The 17,086-nt window shown below is 41.7% G+C and overlaps 1 protein-coding gene across 4 annotated transcripts in view; it reads left to right on the plus strand.

Annotated features, from left to right (window-relative positions):
- Window positions 1–17,086, plus strand: part of MAP3K13 (mitogen-activated protein kinase kinase kinase 13) — a 408,282-nt gene that overhangs the window by 335,883 nt on the left and 55,313 nt on the right. For all 4 annotated transcript variants that reach the window (XM_085648731.1, XM_085648730.1, XM_085648732.1 and 1 more), the window contains one exon: window positions 174–244. In XM_085648731.1, coding sequence (XP_085504857.1) covers window positions 174–244 — 71 coding nt within the window. The remainder of the gene's footprint in view (window positions 1–173; window positions 245–17,086) is intronic.

The raw sequence follows: 17,086 nt of genomic DNA on the forward strand, positions 1-17,086 counted from the left end.
TGGGAAAACTGACCTCCAATGGTTGCAGAATCAAGTGGTGCTTAGGAGGATCACATTAAGCATCACGTTGAACCTCTTCTGTTAAAGTTGTTCTTTGACATGTGCATAACTTATACAACATACAAACCATATGTAATGTATACATATCTTGATTTCTTCCTTGCTCTTCATAGCTTGGAGACGAGTCATCCGAAGAAGAGGAGGGAGAAGTGGACAGTGAAGTGGAATTTCCTAGGCGACACAGGTAAAGGATAACATGAAATGATGCACGTTGCAAATGCGAACCATTACAAACATAATTCTTTAGTGATATTATGCATTCTCCCTCTGACTTATAAAATTGTTGTGTGTACAACATGGTGTAAACTTGGGTAAATGATATCGAATTTTAATAATAAGAGCAATTGTAGCACAATTGTGACATAAAAAGCGCCACCACCTTTAGTCGCTTTTAATTTCTTTTTTACTGCTTGCTTTAACTTCAAAAATAATTTAATTAATTGTATATAATTATTAAATTAAAAGTAATGAATAACTTGCGCTTGACTAATAATTACTCCCTTGCAGTTGGTCACCAAACATGGAAGTAATAATAGCCAATGTACTCACCCATATATTACTGGAAGCACAACTCCCAAGATTGCATTACATTTAAAATAAAGCAATTAAGAGATATTTAGTAAACGATTGCATAGATGCATATTATGTTTTTCTTATCATCAGCCACCATTGCAAAGAGTGGCAGAAGAAGTACCGCAAGTAATTACTTCTGGCAGTAAAATGGCGTCAACAACAGAAGACAAAGTTACTGTCCTGCTGTAAAATTTACTAAGCTAGTTTACTGCTGATAACACAATCGGCACTAGACGTTGATGGATTACTGTTGCCATCACAGAACAAAATCACCCAAAATTTAGGATAATTAACAGCCAAGTAAATGGGTTACGTGTAGTCTATAAACCCTTGTGTTATGACGGATGAGTGGTTTGTGAAGCAAGAACGGTTTCCTTGCCCACATAAATTAAATTATGCTGTCGCCAGTGCAGTTTTTTTATTTGATCACCATTAATTTTTTGCCCACAGATCCCTTGCCCTGAAAACTTTATAGAATTCTGATGAGGAACTACAATTTAGAGTATGTTTTGTGTCTTTAATAGGTAACAAAAATAAATAAAACAAGAATGTATGTTTAAGCTATTATCAACACAATGGCTGTTTTTATTTGAAAAATGGCAAATCTCGATATTTTAGGGGATAGCATCCTTGGCTCTTATGTGATCTAAATCTTTCTTAGTTTTTTTTCCCTTTAAATTTGTGAAATTTGAACAATAAAACAAAGAAACATTTTGAACTAGCAAGTTCCTGACCATCTAAACACTACATAGAGTTCTATTGGCGGATAATATGACTTACACTTGGGAGTAAATGTTATGCTTTTGCCTAATCACGATTTCTTAGTGTACATTTAGTGCAAAGTGTAGACTTAGGTCTCCATTCCCCGAAACCATGGGGGTGCAGCCAAATTTACAGTTGTAAAGTTACTGCTAGTAAATTTTCACACATAGATGGAGATTTCCCCTACCTTGGTGGAGATCTCCACCATTATAATGGAGATCTTCACCACTGTGGTGAAGGTCTCTACCACCGTGGTGGAAATTTGGCTGTGGGAAACAAAAGGGAAAATGATTTAAGTTTATTTTTTGTAAAATATTTTATTTTAAAATATAAAAGTAAAATAAATTACAATAATCATTTGTACCCTAGAACTAATAAAATAAAATGTTTGAGCACATTACCTCTTCATAATAAATGTTTAGAAAATAATAAACCACTTACATTTTCTTTAGAAATATACATTTTTAGATGAAATAAAAACACCCTACAAAACAATTTTATTTTCATCAATACTTAATAAATGTATTTAAAGGCTTTCTTTAGTATAAATTACATATTCATTTTTAATAAGAGTTTAAAAAATGTATTTACCTTTTAAATAAGTTATCTATTAATTTGTAAACTAATAAAATACTTAATGATTCATTAGGCATATTTTCTGAGACTATATATATATATATATATATCAACATTTTTAAATATGTGTGTGTGTGTATATTGTATTGTAATTGCATTTATATAGCTCTTACTACCCCTTACAAGGCGTCGAAGCGAGTTTTCGGCGAGTAGCACGCTACTCTGAAACCTATAAAAGATTAGTGTTGAGTTAGTATAGTGAAATATGAAAGTAATTTGAGTGGTGGATAGTTTAGTCAGCTATTTGGATTCAGAAGTATAGCAGAGGGATAGAAGAGGGAAAAAGGTTTCCATTTATATAGCGCTTGTTACCTCTGATGGGGTGTTAAAGCGCTTTTTTTGGTGAGTAGCATGCTACTCCGGAACCCATATACACACATACAAACATATATATTTAAAGATGTATGTGTGTATGTGTATATGTATATGTATGATTGTGCACCTGGTAAAGATGAAATAAAACGTTATTGACTGACCTTGCTGTGCTGTTGGACTTCCTTGTTGCCGTGGATATCTTGGTGGGGGATGCTACCGAGTTTCTTTTCTAAATGTGTATATATATATATATATATATCAAAACAAAGTCCTGAACTCCCAAATGCAAGCTGGGGAGTTTAGAAAGCAGGTACGGACCTTAATCTATGCACGATGCTGCCGTCCAAAGAAAATACACCAAGCGGTTTAACGTTTCAGTTCCTGACTTTTATTTCATGTAGTCAGACAAGTGTCCGCCTCAGACGCGTTTCGATCGCCTCCGCGATCTTGATCACCTGACGCGCTGATACCGGACCTTCCTTTAAAAAGATAGTGTGACCCAATCAGATCTCTTATAATCAATGGACATAAACAAAATACTGAAGAAATGAAAATGCATCATCATGAGACTATTGTAAATTCATTTCAAAGCAATAAATAACCCAGAGAATCACAATAGATAGTACAGATCACAGTGATAAGCATACATTAGCTATAGAAAGAATATCTGGCAAGTGCCCCAGAATTACTGAAATGCAATAATTGATCACAACCATGATTGAATGTACTAGAATAAAAGATCTGTGGTTAATTAATTGGTTTTAACATGGTTTCACGCTCATGGTCTCTAAATAATAAATTGATGTAATTTAAAAGAAAAAGACAGTATAATTTATTTGAATCAAATAGAAGAGAAAAATGAAAAGGAGAAAAGGAGTCAAACAAATAACGAAATATGACAAAAAAAAGGAAGAAGGAATGAGGTGAAACAGAAGACAAAAAAGGATAATGTCCTTTAAAAATAAAACTGATGTTGTTACCGCCAGAGAAGCATGAAACACCTAGGTGTAGAAGTGACTAATTAACAGACTGCAATTCAACATAAGAAACGACCAAAGGGTCAGATATAGAATTTTCAAAAAATTGTGCAGGTCTTCACTCGTATTCATCCCATTTGGCATTTTAGTGTCAAGTAATAGAATGAAGGAGGATTCTAACTGACGAAGTTGTCTCTCTCTGTTACCCCCACGAATTGAGGGGGGCACTGCCCCAATGACAAAGTATTTTAAGTCACAGATTTTATTGGAGTGAATGGCTTTAAAATGTCGGGCAACAGGGTATGTGGAATCCGAGTTGACAATCGCACGAAGGTGTTGCAGGATGCGATTGAAAACCGGTAATTTGGTACTGCCCACATATTTAAGGTGACAGGTGCATTCAAGCACATAAACTGCAAAGTCCGTACGACAAGTATAGTGATGTTTTATTTGTACTGGAATGTTGCTGAATGCTGTGTTGTATTCGGAAACATTATTTCCGAATTTACAAGCACGGCATGATGTACATTTGAAAAAGCCAGAACGTGACAACCAAGTGATTTTTTCCGTAACTTCAGGATTGGATTTAACCAAAGCATCCCTCATGGAGGGCGCTCTCCTGAATGTAATATTGGGTAGATCGGGCAGCAAAAATTTGAGTCATGTCAGTCAGAACAATAGGCCAGTGTTTGTAAATGATACTGCGAAAAGTCTTATGTTGTTTACAAAAAGTGGTAATTAATCTTATGGGTTGCATAGCCTCATTTGTTACTTCACTCCCAATAGATGTGGTCTGGGGTGTTCAGTGGGAAGGCAGAGTTCCCGAGAGCAAAGATTTGCTTTGTCAAGTGCTTTTTTGAGGTTAAGTTGTTTATAACCTCGGGCAAGGAACCGGTCAGAAGCTTCCTTCTGACATTGTTCTAAGTCAGATTGGCGGCTACAAATTCGCCGTAGGCGGAGAAATTCCCCATAGGGTATACTGTGTATGAGATGAGGTGGATGGGCACTGCTGGCGTGTAAGATGGAATTCCCAGCAGTGATTTTTCTGTGTAATTTAGTTTCTATGTGGTTGTCTAAAATAAAGACCTCCACATCCAGAAATTCCACCCTCTCATTACTGATGTTCGCCGTGAACTGTAAATTCATGGTTTGATGTTAATAGAATTTACAAAAGAGAAAGCCTCCTCTTTGGATCCTTCCCAAACGATAAAAATATCGTCAATGTATCTGCCATAATATCGGATATGTGAATCCCACATGGTCTTATGTGTGACCCTGAGGACATGTTCCTCCCACCAACCCACCAAAAGGCAGGCATAGGTTGGAGAAAAACATGCCCCCATAGCCACTCCCCTCAGTTGTTTGTACAAAACTTTATTGAAGAGAAACACATTGTTGTTGAGGCACAGGTCAATCATTTGGAGGAGCATAGCATTGTGGTCTTTGCAGTTAATAGAGCAGGAATCCAAGAAATGTTTAACAGCTATCAACCCTTGTGAGTGTAGTATGCTGGTGTATAAGGAAGCAATGTCGAGCGTAATAAGCATGAAATTGGGTTGCCAATGAACTGCTTGTATTTTCTTCAAAAAATCGCCTGTGTCCTTGATATATATATATATATATATATATATATATTCCACAAACAGTTCAAATGTTGCGCGCTCTCAATACCAAAGAATCCACGGAATAGCGGTGAAAGAGTGTTTCTCTCTATTCCGTGGATTCTTTGGTATTGAGAGCGCACGACATTTGAACTGTTTGTGGAATATTGATTTCCGGCGTGCTCCGCCGGTGTGTGCGCCAACTCCCTTGGGTCCGAGCAAAACAGAAGGAGCAACTTGGATTTTATATATATATATATATATATATATATATTCACTGAAAAAACCATAGGTTTCAGGGGCGGTATAGTTAGTTGGACATTTCACTCGTACAAAACCATAGAAATTCCCCCGTTATAGTTAGTTCAGCTAACTATAACTCGCGCGCCCGCAATGCACTGCTGATGACGTCACCTATTACTTCACTCATGACATGGTCAGTGACATCAATCATGACATCACTCATGACATCATCCTTGTGATAGAGTGGCAGACCTCCTCTCACCCTAATATGACCTTTGATACACACACTCAAAAATACAAACTAACATTTTCAAAACAATGGACATACCAATACCAGTTACAACACACCTATTCAGTAATTCCAAGATCTACACACACATCCACTCATTCACCAACAGTCCCTATACAGTCACTCATACATGTACTCACTCATCATATGTACTCATACACCTATACATCCTGTTACACACCGCCACTCATCCATAGTTACTCACACACATAGTCACACATGCAAACAAAGTATCAAACATCCATTTACTTGCATATACAGTTATACACACACTACCACACTTACTTCTACAGAAACTTACACATACTTACTCTCTTAAACAATCACTTACAGAAACACCTACTTATTTGTACAGGAACTCTTCCAATGTCTCACTCTCACATATACTCACTTATATACACCAAAACTCACATATACTAGTTTAAAACATATGTAGTTACTCATAAAGACACTATTGAGACAGTCATTCACTCACTAACATTCCCATACACACACTCATCCACCTATACAGTCCTGCACACATGCTGTCTTCAACACATAGTGAGTCACTCATTCATGCATCTATGCACTAAGTAATACCCCCCACCGAACCATACAGACACTCAGACACTCATACTGATACTCAAAAAACCAACTAATAACCCATATAGACAATCATGTAGCTACTCACCAACCCATATAGCCACTTATACACAAAGTGAGCGACTGATGCAGATATGTACATATTTAAACATTACTCACTAACCCATGTATTCACTAAGATACACTTAATCAGTCAGTTATACATTCAATTTTACAAAAAAAAAATCATCCGTTTAGACACTTATATACCCATTTATTCTTCCATCGACCTTGAGATATACATATATAAAACATATCTAATTTTCAGAAAAACACACATTCACTGGATGATGTAATCAGTGATGTCATTTGTGATGTCATCAGTGATGTCATAAGTGATGTCACTGACCATGTCATGAGTGATGTAATATGTGACTTCATCAGCAGTGCATTGCGGGCGCGCGAGTTATAGTTAGCTGAACTAACTATAACGGGGGAATTTCTATGGTGTTGTACGAGTGAAATGTCCAACTAACTAACCTATGGTTTTTTCAGTGAATATCTAAGGTTTTTTAAATGCTAATTTCTAACTATAACGTGCCTGAAACCTATGTTTTTTTCAGTGAATATATATATATATTTATTATACTATGTATACATGTGAAAATGTCTCGGTCCGCCTGTTTGCCTCGGTTGCACAGAAAAAATGGGTGGAACAGACGTCAGCACGCCGACTAGGTCCTCTTATGGCTCCGATGATGTCATACGGTGTCAGAATTTCCGTGGAATGCTGGTGCAGGGGATATTCACCTAAGTGTTCAGGGTAGTCCTTTGGGAGCAACTGTTTATGTTGCCACTCCAGAAACCGAAACCAGTGATCCGAGGGCAGAGGCCCTGCTAATGGCACACAAGGTGGGGTGCCCAGTCGTGTGCACCAGCGGGGCAGCGAAGTGACAAGCACCACAACCCACAAAAAAGGTAACGAGGGCACTGAATAACACAGGATCTTCTCTTTGTATCTGGCAGGAACAACAAAGTTAAAATGCCCTAGTTCCAAAATGTAGAATTAGTGCTTCAAGAGTACCTGCGATGCCGCTTCTGCCTCCCGTACCCTGGAGGCGGCACATGGGTCACGAGGTACGGTCATACTGCGGTGGGAAGCACACCCGTTGACCTCTCCTGGCACTGCTCCACACTTCAGGGAGGATGCTTTCCATTAGCTATGTTTTCTGATGACGTGTCGCGCCGGCCCCGTCCAACAACAGAAATCCTTTAGATCCAAACAGACACTTCCACTTTCTCAAACCAGGCCACGCGGACACTTTCACAATACAACAGCTGGAAATGCACTTTTAGGGAAAAAAAACACATTCCTTGCTCCTAATTAATCAAATAAACGTCTCACTGAAGAACAGGGGCCAGCTTCGATCGGTAAACAGCCGTTACAACGACTTTTTTACTTCGCGATTCCATTACAACGCATGCATTACCATGCATGCATTGTACATCGCAAAGTCATTACTACACATTTTTTTAGAACGCATGGTCATTTACCATGCATGCCTTTACAACAAATTTTGTTGTAAAGGTATGTATGGTAAATGACCATGCGTTCTAAAAACATGTAGACGATCCACGTTGTTGTAAGGAAACAGAGGTTGTTCCGTTTCCTCACGACGACGTGCACCGCCCCTCAGACGACGTGAAGCAGGAACCACGAGGAGAGAGGAACCACAAGGAGTGAGAGGTAAGGGGGATTGTGCATGGGGTGTTTTTTTTTCTTAGGGTTGTGCAGTGGTGTTTGGTTAGTGTAGGGGGCCGAGCTGGGGTAGTGTTTTAGGGTTTAGGGTAGTGCAGTGGTGTTTGGGTAGTGTAGGGGGTCATGCTGGTGGTAGTGTTTTAGGGTTTAGGGTAGTGCAGTGGTGTTTGTGTAGTGTAGGGGGTCGTGCTGGGGGTAGTGTTTTATGGTTTAGGGTAGTGCAGTGGTGTTTGGGTAGTGTAGGGGGTTGTGCTGGGGGTAGATTTAGGGTTTAGGGTAGTGAAGTTATGTTTGGGTAGTGTAGGGTGTCGTGCTGGGGTAGTGTTTTAGGGTTTGGGAAAGTGCAGTGGTGTTTGGGTAGTGGAGGGGGTAGTGTTTTAGGGTTTAGGGTAGTGCGCCCAACCAGCCACAATATCCGTGGACAAAGGGGATCCTGACTCTTTTCAACGCTCCGCCAATTGAATAATGTGGGTCAAGGGCCCTACCACGTACAAGACCTATCAATTCCTTCCTTGGGATCCCTCATCTACTTGGAGAAAAAGGTACATAGTTTCTCATCAATTTCAGGCGTGTGTGCCACCTTCCCCTTCAGTGAGGGCCTGGGGCATTCTTCCCTCTTCCTATTCCAGACCTCCCTGTCAAGGGGTTGATGGATTTTCCCCACCACATACTCTGCCACTTTGGTGTCAGGGGTCCACTCTGCCGACCTAGGATGGTAAATTTGGGTAGGCCCGAACATATCAGAGTGGACCCCGTCCCCAACCCGGGACTGAGAGGAGTGGAACTCTGGATGCCAGGGATGCCCTGAGTCCTTATCCTCATCGGAGGAGAAACCGTCCTCTGATACACCCTCTCCCTCTAAGGGAAACCCACCATCGGGGTCTACAATAGTGGTGACAGCGTCACAATTTTCTCCGGACTCCTCCTCCTCCCGGCAGTGCATGTTTTAGCGTTTGCACATTCTTGATAAGTTTATCAAATTCTTCCAAGTGCCCCACCTTATGCTTCACTGCCCTTTTATTCCCCTTCTAGGAGCTACTGGGACCTGCCACCACCAGATCTGGGTCACTGAACACCCCAGGGATGCTTTTCGCCAGCTTATCAACCTGATCCCTAAGAGGAGCCAGCGCCCTAGAAATAGCCAGAAAGGGGGCTTGGTCCACTGCTGGAGGGAGGAGTTGGGGGGTCTTTCCTCCTACACTTCCTGGTAGGAGGAGTAAAAATGGTCTTCTGGAGAAGACATGATAGCAGAGGGTGTGAGTATGAACAAATGCCCTTAAAATCCTTAAGGCAGCCCCCTCGCCGGTGCTCCAACAGCTGGGCTTTCCCCGAAGCTGTTATAAGAATAGACTGAGGCGCAATACCAATTACCACCACCAGGTGGCGCTCGTCACTAACGTGGCCGTGTGGGGAAATCACCGCGTAGCTGTGTCAAAATTTGGCGAGGGTTGATCGGGAATCAAGCGGACACTAAAGGAGTGACTGGATTCCCAAACGAACGTAAAGACCAGCGGGAGCGCTCGACGGAGCTGCCTCACTCGGACCACACGCGCCTGACAGGATCTCACCGTGCGCAGGGCGCACAGTGGGAGAAACTACGAGGGGGAGAACGCTCTCTGGCAAGAGCCTGCTGCGCAGGGAATATGAAACAATACCAAGGCAATAATGCTAATAACGTGCACAAGAAACCGCTATGTCCAGCAGCAACAACGTCAGATTAAGCCAAGAATGTAAGGAATGCACTTAACTGACGAGCAGTGAAGAAAGAGGAAGCGAAAGGGACGTCACGATATTATATACGATGGACTGTGATATGATTGGACTATAGTTGCCTTGGAGACTACCCCCCTAATGGTTCATGGGTTGTGTAGTCTTTTGTTTAATGATTGTTGTGTTCGTTTTCTTTGAACTGCTATGCAAATAAAGTGAGGAAAGATATGCATAATCCTCGCCTCCGTGCTGCCATAGAATTTATTAAACTATATTCGATCTTATTTAGAAACATAGATCATAAAAGTGTACATAAAAACAGTAAATCCTCTTTCCTAATACAATACAGTGAGAATTAATTAAAACCAGTAGGTAAAAACGGGTGTTACAATGCCCGGTTCAGAGCCTCTTCAGGTTAACAGAATCGTAAAGTTCAATGTTTCGCAAGATCAATTTCATGTACTTCGTGCAAAATACGCAATAAGGGGTCCAGGTAAGATGTAACGCTCCAATACCTGACCAGTCTGCACTATATAAAACTGCAGAAAAACTAAAAATAAAAAGTGTTTTGCACACTTCTGTCATTGGGCTATATGAAGGCATTCAGATGTGTCACACATTTGCCATAAATTCAGAATCTTAGCACTCTAGTTATTCATTAGATCACTGTAGTAAAGCTACTGCTCATGAGGGAGTTAACTGGAAGTCTACTGCTGGTATTGAAAGTGATTGTTTTAATCTGCATGTCAGAATTTTCTAATGAAATAGAAGAGGATTTGAGATCTCACTTAAAACATGTCCTAAATTTTCTTTCTGCAGCACTAACCATACTTTCTATGGCAAAATGAACCCCCTCATTTTGTTCCTTTATAAATTAAATGTTTTAAGTGTTACCAGTTTATTCCAATCAAGATGGCTTCAGGTGTGCCATAATTTTGTCATAAGTAAGACTGTTAGCGCTCTAGTTGTTCTTTAGAACACTCTGGGAAGCTGCAGTAGAACACAAAGGCATCAACTGAAAGGTTGCTCCTATTGAAATATAACAGGAAGATATTTGAGATCTCACTTAAATCATGTCCTAATTTTTCTGTCTACAGCACTAACCATAATTTCTATGACTAAATGAACCCCCTCTTTTTGTTCCTTTTTAAATTAAATGTTTTAAGTTACCAGTTTATTCCAATCAAGATGGCTTCAGGTGTGCCATACTTTTGTCATAAAAGGCTGTTAGTGCTCTAGTTGTTCTTTAGAACACTCTGGGAAGCTGCAGTAGAACACAAAGGAATCTGTCCTTGTTGGATGTACATGATTTACTGAGAATGACAGACTTCATTCTCACATGACTGAGAAAGATAATGTGAATTTACAGAAAATATGCTCTCATTTTAGCTTCAGTTTTCTCTCAAACATGATTAATGATATCCCAGCAGAAGGTTTTTCACAGGGTATAATCACCTTGGAACACACCACAATTTCTGAAATTAGTATGGTACCATCAGCAAATGAATTCTAATGTAACTAAAGTCTTTTATCACCCTTTAAAGTTATCCTTTTGGTAACCCTCAAAATCTTCGATTCAGTACAATGCATTTCAATGGGGTACTATCATGTATATTGGTCCCAAGATGGCTGCCAGCAATTCTAGGATGAAGTGCTGACAGCCAATCAGATCTCACAATGAGATGTCGTTAGGCTCCGCCCAGATATTGAAACTTTTTCTTTTTCTAATTTCTCATGAACTACTGAACGGATTTACACCATTTAACAAAAAGGGATCTTTCTGAACCAAGGGCTACCTTTTCACCAAATTTGGTGTAATTCCGTTCAGCAGTTCGGGCTGTAGCCGTGTCTAAAGTTTCCTATGGGAAGTAACATGGAGAAAACACGTTTTGGGACCACCTTTTTTCTCGCCCCCCCGCTTGCCGAATCACCCCGAAACTTTTAAGATAGGAGCTGACCGGAGCGCCCCACGAGTTATGAAATTTTTGCAAAGATTCGTCAAGCGACGCTAAAGTTATTGGGAAAAGAAGGTTACGATTTTCCTGTGGATAATAGGTCCTAACTATAATTACCTACTGGCGACCGCTAGTAGGTAATATGTATATGTGTGTGTGTGTGTATATATATTACCTACTGGCGGTCGCCAGTAGGTAGTTATAGTTAGGACCACGTTTCCATAGGAAATCCGCAACATTCTATTTTGAATAACTTTGGCGCCGGTCGACGAATCCTCGCGAATTTTTCAAAATAGGTGGGGCGCTACGCTCTGCTCCTACCCAGAAAGTCTCGGGGGGATTCGTCAAGCGGGGGCTGAGATAAAAGGGGGTCCCAAAACGCGTTTTTCCCATGCATTTTTCCATAGGACCTTTAGACAGGGCTACAGCCCGAACGGCTGAACAGAATTACTAGAAATTTGGCAGAGAGGTAGTCCTCAGGTCAAGGAAGTGCCTTTTGTAGGTTTGGTGTAAATCTGTTCAGTAGATTCTGAGAAAATAGCCTTTAAATCAATATATATATCTGAGCCAGCTTACGGTGCGCTTACGGTACGCTTACCGTACGCGTACGGTGGCGTGCGCGAGCGCGATTCTGATTGGCTCTTAGATCTTAGTAAACATTCGAATCGGCCGAAACCAGGAAGCGGCGGCCGCCATTTTCTCTCTCGCACTGAGAGTGATTTTTAAAATATAAAGCCCAAAAACATGTAAAGGGGCTGTTTAGACAGCTCCCACACACATAGCCATGTTGAGGGAGTCCCCAAAGATCCCCCAAGGCCAAAAACGGAATTTTTATTTTTTCGGTAATTTCGCCGATTACGCTTACCGTACGCGTACGGTAAAAAATTTAAAAAAAAAAAAAATTATCCACACTCTCTCAACCCCGTGTGCAATTGGTGCCCGAATGGCACCAATTGTGCATGGCTTATTACACATTTGAGATAAACAAAAATATTTTAAAAAAAAATAATAAAAAAAAAATTATCCACACTCTCTCCACCCCGTGTGCAAATGGTGCCCGAAGGGCACCATTTGTGCATGTCTTATGAAATATACGAAAAATTAAAATATTACCTTTCAAAACGAAGTGCATCATATGTCCTCCATGTGCGCACGGTGCGCGAAGCGCATCGTGCGTACATGGCCCATCTAGCGTAACGTGGGCACGCGGTGCGCGTAGCGCACCGCGTGCCCACCGTGCGTGCATGGCACTAACTGCGTAAAGTGGGCGCGCGGTGCGCGAAGCGCACCGCGTGCTCACTGTGCGCGCACGGTGCGCGAAGCGCACCGTGCGCGCACGGAACGAACTGCGTTAAGTGGGCGCGCACGCCACGAATGGCGTAAAGTAACTTAGCATTTAAAAAACCGTACAAATTCACTGAAAAAACCATAGGTTTCACACACGTTATAGTTAGGAATTAGCATTTAAAAAACCTTGCAAATTCACTGAAAAAACCATAGGTTTCACACATGTTATAGTTAGCGGAAATTTTACTGATAAAAAACCAATGAAATTCCCCCGTTATAGTTAGTGCAGGCAACTATAACTCACGCGACCGCAATCTTCTGCTAATGACATATGTGTCTTTATGAAAAAAAAATATTTGTAATATATGTATAGCTAAAAATGTATGGAAGAAGACATGGGCAAATAAGTGTCTAAATACAGTATTAGCATCAGCAGAGGATTGCGGTCGCGTGAATTATAGTTGCCTGCACTAACTATAACGGGGGAATTTCATTGGTTTTTTATCAGTAAAATTTCCGCTAACTATAACATGTGTGAAACCTATGGTTTTTTCAGTGAATATATATATATATATATATATATTCACTTCAAAAACCATAGGTTTCACACATGTTATAGTTAGCAGGACATTTCACTCGTGAAAAACCAATGAAATTCCCCCGTTATAGTTAGTGCAGGCAACTATAACTCACGCGACCGCAATCCTCTGCTGATGACGTCAGATATTACATCACTGTATTTAGACACTTATTTACCCATGTCTTCTTCCATTAATTTTTAGCTATACATATATTACATTTTTTGTTTTTCAGAAAGACACATATGTCATCAGTGATGTAATATCTGACGTCATCAGCAGAGGATTGCGGTCGCGTGAGTTATAGTTGCCTGCACTAACTATAACGGGGGAATTTCATTGGTTTTTCACGAGTGAAATGTCCTGCTAACTATAACATGTGTGAAACCTATGGTTTTTGAAGTGAATTTGCAAGGTTTTTTAAATGCTAATTCCTTACTATAACGTGTGTGAAACCTATGGTTTTTTCAGTGAATTTGTATGGTTTTTTAAATGCTAAGTTATGTATTTATTAATATATTTTTTTATATATTTTTTTTCCTTTCCCCGCGATTTTTTAAAAAAAAATTAAAAAATGTTTTCTGCCTTCGGGGTCCTTCAGGGACCCCCTGACAAAGGCTAGGGGGTCAGGAACTCTCTACCCTGCCCCCTTTTCACGTTCGCCACCTTCCTTTTTCACTCTCGCACTGAAAACAAACAAAATGGCGGCCGACACTTCCTGATTTCGACCGATTCGAACGTTGACTAACATGTAACCACCAATCAGAATTACGCTCGCGCACGTTAGGGTGCTCGCACGGTGCGCGCACGGTGCGCGCGTATAGATATTTGTTGGAAACAGCCCCACTCCCACTCCGCAGGGTGGTGGAGGGCCTTCCCGACACAATGGGGTAGCTTGGCTCGAGTGGTCAGGAAACAGGCGCAGTGCTAAGCATACAATATACCCATACAATAACCATGCGTGCATCCGTTCCAAAAACGACTCTACACCGTAAAAATTATGAAAATATTCTTCTTTATCTTTTTCTCTTAGTTGCTGATTGGGAAAATAAATAACAATCACAATATACAAATTCTTAAATAGAGCAGGTCAAATAAATATTTGCTGTTTGCTGAAATAAATAGGGGTGATCATAAATAACAGGGCATAAATACAAGTGCAATATATACAGACAATTAAATACTTTGAGGTAATAAATACTGTACCAATAAATACTGTACCAATAAATACTGTACACCAACAAGTCCTGTGGACCTATAAATACAGTGCAGCATTAAATAGATAAGAATTTAATAAATACAGTTTCCCCAATAAATAATTAGAAGTATACAATAACACTCATGAATCAGATGACACTTCAATACTTAAGGGCTGATTTGGCCCAGGCACAGCTTGTAGGGTGTGGAAGGCTTGGGGGGTCCTACTCCCTGGCTGAGGCAAAGGCTGAGGCCTAAACTGAGGTAGATCAAAGGGGGGAATACCAGTGCCCTGGCTTTCTCTCTCCACACAACCTCTCTAGGTTAGTCCCAGTTCACCCCTTGCACAGTCAGGTTGGTTTCAGCACCTCCCTAGCCCCTTAGAGCAGTCTCTCAGGTCTCCACAGGGCCTTAGGCGCCCTCTACTCCACTTACTGCCCTTTTCTGATGTTCCGACGCCGCTGGAGTCGTGTCGACGCCGTGAGGCGGTTCCGGTTCGGTCTCGGCGGCCTCGGCACAGTGTCAGTTCTTTGTCGACGCCGGTAGGCGGTTCCGGTCCGATGTCGGCGGCCTCGGTTCGATCTCTACCTCCGATTCGACGACGTCGGGCAGTCTCTTCACGATGTCGACTTCGGGCGGCTCCGGTCCGATGGCGCTCTCGGCTCCGATGACGTCGGCCGGCCTGGCCTCACTGTCGACTTCCGGCGACTCCGGGGTGCGATCCTCACCCCCGACCTCCGGTGCTCCTCCTCTCAGGTTCCGGGCGACTCCGGAGTGCGATCCTCACTCCCGACCTCCGGTTCACCTCTACCTCGGTCTCCGACGACTCCGGAGGGCGGACTTCACTCCTCCGATGACGCCGCTCGCTCGACCTCGGTTCACTTCCTCCTCGACCTCTGGTATTCCTCTCGACCCCCGTCGGCGCCCTCTCACGACCTCAGGCGGCTCCGGGTACGACGTCTGCTACTTCAGTCAGCGCCGCTTCTCCACCTCGGGCTCCAGGTCTCAGGCTACTCGACGCCAGGCTCCAGGGAAACCAGTTCTCAGGTCAGAATCTTGCTGCTTTCTTGGTTCTAAGGCCTGTTCCTGCTGTCCAGGTCCTTAGGAAGGTTTTCTTCTGACTTCTTCCCACACAGGGCTATAGGCTGGGATCCATCAGTAGGGACAAGTATCAAGGGTGGGTTTATGGACCCCACTCCAGGCACAAGTTTCCACCCCTGCTGCTTCACTCCTTCCTCCTTCACTGTTGTGCTCCTCTCTCTTCACCAGTCAGGTGCCAACTGCCAGCTCCAACTGCCAACTGCCTCTCTTATCCTCCCAACATTCTAAACCGCCTCCAACGGTCACAGGGTTCTGGAAGCTCCTGGAATGTTCTGGAAGGTGCTGGTAGGTTCCAGTGGATGCTGGTGATGTCACAGGTGGCCACCATTTTGTGCTTCAGGCCCTCAGACAGAAGGTTCAGGGGTAGCTAAAATGGCTCCCTGAATCTGTAGCAACACGAAAAAGTCTGGTGGTTCCCAAAAAGGAAAAATTCAAACAGGGTTTGAGGCAAAAGTGGGACAAAATAAATAATGATGAGGAGGGACCACCCAAAGGGCTGACAGGTCTAACAATATTGATATGCTTTTAAATGCTATTTTCTCAGGAAATACTGAACAGATTTACACCAGACCTGCAAAAGGCACCTCCTTGACCTTATGGCTATCTCTCTGCCAAATTTCAAGTTATTCTGTTCAGCCGTTCGGGCTGTAGCTGCGACTAAAGTCGCCATGGAAAAATCCATGGGGAAAACGCGTTTTGGGACCCCCCCTTTTTCTCGGCCCCCGCTTGACGAATCACCCCGAGACTTTCAGGGTACGAGCGGAGTGGAGCGCCCCATTAGTTTTGAAAATTTCGTGAGGATTCATCAACCCGGCGCCAAAGTTATTCAAAATAGAATTTTGAGATTTCCTATGGAAACTCGGTCCTAACTATAACTATCTACTGGCGACCGCCAGTAGATAATATATATATATATGTGTGTGTGTGTGTGTGTGTGTGTGTGTGTGTGTGTGTGTATATATACATACATACATACATACATACATACATACATACCAAAACAGCATCCATTCACACCAGGGATGAAACCGCCACTCCACGGGTTTTCACTTCAGTTTTTATTTATTTATTTTTCGAGTGATGGCATCTACGCGTTTCGACTGCTGCTCGCAGCCTTGGTCGCGATATTGAGTCCCATTTTGTACAGTTCATACCTTTAGGTGAGACACACTGTTTATATAATAATGCTGCCATTTTGGAACATTTCAGTACTTCACAGATTAATACTTATTTCTATTGTTAATATATTTTATCCTCCTTCAAATACATTATACCTGGACAATTTCATACCAATGCATACATTCAAATGAGTAAAATTCTTTCTTGAGGATAATTCCTATTTTATAAAGTGCATCTGTGCATACTGTTCCTTAGCTGCCAATTTTCACCTAGAATTTCTAAGTATATCATACAGTACTTATTTCTTCTACCTAAAGTGCTAGTGCTCATACAACATTTCTAACAATAAAAGGTTTTTTTATA

The sequence above is a fragment of the Triturus cristatus genome, chromosome 3_2 (assembly GCF_964204655.1).
Source record: "Triturus cristatus chromosome 3_2, aTriCri1.1, whole genome shotgun sequence".
NCBI lineage: Eukaryota > Metazoa > Chordata > Amphibia > Caudata > Salamandridae > Triturus > Triturus cristatus.